The following is a 5,657-nucleotide window of genomic DNA, read 5'->3' as shown; positions in this document are numbered from 1 at the left end:
GTATATATATATATATATATATATATATATATAAACGTTAAAATGTGTTCCAACAGAAAACGTGAGCACATCCGATGTTTGAATAAATCATTGAGGTATTCCTTTAGAAATGAAGTATGTGATCACCTAGGGCCTTGTTTATATGAAACCACCCAAACCACGATTCGGGTAACTCGCATTCCTCAAATCTGGTCCACGTGCCATACATTCCTTTCAAACCGTGCCAGATCACGATTCTCCGAAACTGCATTCATTGCTATTTGATGAATACACGCAAGGTAGCGTGTTATTAATTTCAGAGGTCAACGACCTGCTTGCTGATGCCCCCCTCCCAGCGTATCTCGGCCGAATGCCGACGTGGTCCCGCCAGAGGCGGTGAAGCTCGCCCTAGAACGGACACATTATTTGACCATTACTACTCTTTAAGTTGCTGACACGTAAAATTTGGTATTGCATATAAATAAATAATATCACTCCGTAATCCATGACCAGGTGAAGTCATATTGAAATCACATTGCGTTCAGACGCAAATCGCGATGCGGGGAAACCGATTCGAAACCACCTCTAGAAGTGGTTTGGAATTGAGACGCTTTCAATGTGATTTAGAGCGTTCAGATGGGGCCACTTGAAATCGGCTTCGGGGTAAACCACATGTTAAGCGCCTTCACTGACTTCATATGTACAGGGACTCCCTTACCTAATGTGCATATGATGTCTGTAATTAGTCAACAGCCTGGTGGGCGACGACTGGTGTGCCTAATATCAAATTAGAAAGTTTATCCCAAGTTCATGCCCGGAGGCTAACTGCAAACACATGTAACATGAAAATATGGGTGGTTTCTTTGATTCCTCCCATGACGTAGGTCTGCTCCGTGTCTGGTACTTTGAATTTGTCCAATGACTGAGGAAGACTGCATTAACACTGTTGGAAATACGATATGCTAACAATTTTGTGTTAACTCTAACTACTAGAAAAGCATTCTGTTGTACCTACCATTACATACTGTTTTGTAGCCTGGGTGCCATCCGATTTGTAACGGGGCTCCTTGTACTCTTTGTCCCGAAAATAATCTCAATCGAACAGAGTCTTTGGGGTAGTGACTGCCAGGATCCTCGTTACAAATCTAATGACACCCAGGCTAGTTGTCTTGTTAGGAACAGTTATAAACTGGATTGATATCTTGAAAGTTCATCTGTGCCGGTAGAAATCATTATGAAGCAAGTTTAAACTGTAATTTCCAACACAACAAATTGGACTCACTCAAATTTTCAATTTCCAAATTCACCACTCCCGTGACTTCAAGCAGATAACACACGTGACTCCGTGAGCAGTGGATCATAGGTTGCAGAAGACGGGGAACGCCACAGACTTTCTGCAACCTATGATCGACTGCTCACGGAGTCACGTGTGTTATCTGCGTGACGTCACGGAAGCGGTGGATTGTTTATTCCTTGACAAAGACTGGAGTTTTACAGTCGAAAATTTGGGTGAGTCCAATTTGCTGTGTTGGAAATTACAGTTTAAACTTGCTTCATAAAAATTTGATTTAGTATTTGACGTGGTGTAAAAGGTAGATACTGTAGTTTATCATTGTGACATTAATGTTTATTAACGTGGCCAAGTAAATGGGAAGCACAAAATCCAAGTTCTGAATATGTGGAGGTTTGCTATGCAACTATCAAACTGATCACACATCGTCGGGAAAAACCACTAGAAAAGGATAAAAGACTTTAAAATGGGTTTCAAAACTTTCCAAATTCAACTCTGCGCTGGGATGTACATCAAACTCAACATTATGTCATCAAGTTTTTTTGTTACAGGAACATCATTCACGGTCGAGTGGAACAGATTATACCTAACCAACCAAACCAAGCTCGGACCATTCATTTTCCAGACGACGCTGATAAAAGACGGTCGCATCGTTTTTGCATATAAGGAAGTAGGTAGTTTACATCTTATATTGATACGTTGAAGGAAAAGTTTTCTAGATTGTCCTATAAGACGACATGATGCTGTCTCTTTGGTAATGGACGTAATTTATTATACATTTGCAGGTGGTTTTGTGAAAGAGACATTTTAATAGAACGCATATATAACACGTCGATGAAGGTTAGACATCCAGGTAATACGATACGCCAAAAAAGCAGTTACTCAAGCAACTGGATATGATTTTGAAAACGTACAAAATCATATCCAGTTGCTTGAGTAACTGCTTTTTGGCGTAATATATATAACACGTCTACACCCACAGACATATTAAAGGAAAGAACGATAACGTAAGTCACGCAAAACCATAACATCACATTATAAGAGATGAGTAGAAATATTTCCTAAACTTGTTCTGCAGGCTCCATCCCGGCTGATTGATGACACCATGCGGGATGTAAAGGTTGGCGTGTCTGACGCTTACATCCCCAGTCTGGTGCTCGGTAAGTCATGTTTGTTACCTTCGCCAAGAAGGTTATGATTTCAGTAGCGTTTGTTCGTCTGTCTGTTTGTCTGTGAACAACATAACTCAAGAAGCTTAATATGCATTGTCATGAAATTTAGTAGGTAGGTAGGTCTTGATGAGACCTAGAAATTATTAGATTCTGCCCCCCTAGAAATGATTAGATATTGGGAACTGGAATTATTCGGCAACTGGAAGGGTTAACATCATTTGGCGAAGTTATGAGGTCGTGGAACTCTTGTTTAAACACTGACGCGGCTATGGTAGGATCTGTATGCTAAAGAACAGTCTAAAGAACATTATCATTGGTCTTTTGTTAACTATCCTATGGACCATGGGGACTTGCATAGTAAGCTATAATCTAAATTCATATGCAATTTAACCTTGGAGGTCGTTACATAGCTGACTGGTTTTTCTGTTAAGATAGGCAGGAGAACATGCATATAGGCAAACGCCGAGCATCGATAGCAGCTGAAATGTATTGTACATTTAAAGACATCCGATGTAATCTCACGGCGGCAAAACATAAATGTTCTGGATAAGGAAAGCTGTCATTTGGTAGCACATGTTTGTTAGAAAAGTAGCTTTTGCTATGTTTACCTTCGCATATAGTTTGTTCTGTTAATTCTTACTTAAATACATCCTATATATAGTCAGACAGGAGTATAAATCCCTCCTATTATAAAATTGCAACATTATGTAACCCAACAGTTAGTTACCATGGTGAGAAACGTCAACAAATCAGGTCAAAGGTCAGTGTTTGGAACGGAAGAAGAGGAAACGTAGCAAAAACAATAAGTTTTCCTCCGGTAAACAATTATTTCATATATAATCAAAGTCAATCAAAGAAGGAATGATCGCTGGTGACTTATGTTTCTTTTTAACAGATGGGGAGAAACCTGTTATTGAATATCACAGGGTGGAGTTAGGCTTGGAAAAGGTTCACAGCAACGCCGTGGTCATTCTGGTTCCGCAGCAAAGTAAGTCTTATCTTTGTACAGTCATGTATCTACGATACAAAGTAAAATGTGTTTTATTCAAAAGAAGGCAAAATAAAGATATATATCCGTAAATAAATTCATCAGGTTGGTAAACGACAGCAAAGTTCTTTCTATCACAGCCATTTATTTTTCTAGTCGACGTTTCGATGACCGTCTGTCATCTTCATCAGGGCAATTCTGATTGGTTTACTGTGCACTGACACTAAATGTTACTCGGTGCATAGTGCACTAAAGGCGTTACATAGTTCACACTGCACTATTACTTGCTTCACAGTGCACTTTTAAGCTAGTTTTTGCACCAAATAACATCTAGTGTCAGTGCACAGTAAACCAGTCAGAAATGCCCTGATGGAGATGACAGAAGGTCATCGAAACGTCGGCTTGAAAAATAAATGGTTGTGATAAAAATAACTTTGCTATAAAGATATATTTTTCTGAAACCATTCGAGTTCATAACATTACGTTTGTGCAGGTTAGACATCCAGGAAATATGATAATGTTTAATTATATAAATTTTTATAACAAAGCTGTAAAATCAGTTTCTAATTATTTCACTGATGGAAGACTCCGGTTGGTACCTGAAACGTCTAACATGCATCCAGATGTAGAGATTTCTTTTACTTACTTCATCATTATTCAGAACATTGTTTTAAAGAAATTGACAGTGGGAATTTAACGGGAGGCAATTATCTTATTTACGAGTTCCCCTAATATATCATCCTTCTGTCAGAAAGTCGATCATTTGACACATTTGCATTTTTTTTAGTTCCATATCATCACAATCAATCAATAAGTCAGGCAAAATATCAATCAATCAGCCAATGCTTTGGAAAGTGATCTGCTGACTCTGAGGTTTCAGCAGCTCCCTCTACAATGTGACTATATGCAGGATCACCATGTGTGTAATGAATATGATGTTATACGTAACAAGCTATTTACATTTCTCTAATCAAGTACCATAGATTTCAAGATTTGAATATATCTTTATATAATGTGTGTTTTGCAGCGTGTGGTGAACTAAGGGGATGCAGTAGTTGCATAAACTCGAGTATAGTAGACTTTGAGTGTGGGTGGTGTCAGAAAGTTAACAGGTGAGACAGTTTTATCGAATTAAGAGCTTTGTGAATCGTGATGTTTACCCAAGTAAAGATAAACGTGGTCAGTTGAGAAAAAAAAGATTGTATGAGCTTATGTAACCTTTCAACAAAACTTCCAAAATTAAGTTCCAAAATTTTTCTTTGTTTGCCGACTGCTAACTTTGCTTGTATTTGAGTCTGTGTGCTTGTGTATCTTTACGACGAACATCTGCGTAAATTTGCATATGTTATGTTATGTTATGTATATGTTAAAGGCAAAACTCATTATACAGTGATGTATTTTCTATTGCTGTTCAGATGTTCAGATGGAAACGACTGGTTAACAGCATCCTGGAGGGATGCAGCATGCGACGATCTTGTGAGTATTACGACAAGTTCTTGTTTAAAGTTAAAACTTTTGGTCAAACACAAAAATTCTCTCACCTAGAGTTTTCTACCAGTCACTCTGGTCTTCCTCAGTAGACTGACCCAGTGAAGCTTTTCACTTGGCGTCTTTGAAGTGTGACGTCAACACTGGGTCAAAGGTATCTGGTAGACGATGTCGGTCCCCGTCGCGGTTCAATGAAGGGTGATGGGCCCAGATGTATATGGCTTCCTTCACCCCTCTAAAGAAAGTCTTGTTCAGTGTCCAAAATCTTTGCAGACATCGTCTAACAGAGTGACTGGTCGAAATCTCTAGGTGAGAGAATTGTTTTGTGTTGGACCAAAAGCTTTAAACATGTAACTACCAATACAGATGAATTTTCATGCTAGTACGACATGTTCCTGTTTACAATATCTTATGGACTTCTGGCTTCTCCAGGATTTACTTTCAGTTGATGCCTGATTTCAAACCAGTAAACATCCGTTATTCTGCTGAGCCCTCATTTCTTCCCGTGTCTCACGACACAGCATGTCATTACGAATAGTTAGGTCATGTTGCCACTCTTGAATATCAATCGTATGTATGTCTTTAGCATGCACAGTAAACGAATGGTATGTAAATACTGTACAGAGGGAGCAGTGGAAGATGAAATGCATTTTATCTGTCAGTGTCCTCATTACGATTTTGAAAGAAAAAGTTAATTCAAAGAGGTCGACAATATTTCCCCAAGTTTTTTCTATATCTC

The 5,657-nt window shown here is 38.7% G+C and overlaps 1 protein-coding gene across 1 annotated transcript in view; it reads left to right on the top strand.

Moving 5' to 3' along the window:
* The window catches only part of LOC109480643 (plexin domain-containing protein 2-like), a 22,064-nt gene that overhangs the window by 9,569 nt on the left and 6,838 nt on the right, over positions 1–5,657 (top strand). The window contains exons 5-9 of the mRNA XM_019782874.1: positions 1,822–1,940; positions 2,349–2,430; positions 3,338–3,430; positions 4,458–4,542; positions 4,846–4,910. Of these exons, the coding sequence (XP_019638433.1) occupies positions 1,822–1,940; positions 2,349–2,430; positions 3,338–3,430; positions 4,458–4,542; positions 4,846–4,910 (444 nt within the window). The remainder of the gene's footprint in view (positions 1–1,821; positions 1,941–2,348; positions 2,431–3,337; positions 3,431–4,457; positions 4,543–4,845; positions 4,911–5,657) is intronic.

This window comes from Branchiostoma belcheri, unplaced genomic scaffold, assembly GCF_001625305.1.
Source record: "Branchiostoma belcheri isolate BF01 breed outbred unplaced genomic scaffold, Haploidv18h27 scaffold52, whole genome shotgun sequence".
NCBI lineage: Eukaryota > Metazoa > Chordata > Leptocardii > Amphioxiformes > Branchiostomatidae > Branchiostoma > Branchiostoma belcheri.
This window is presented reverse-complemented; position numbering and strand designations above follow the sequence as displayed.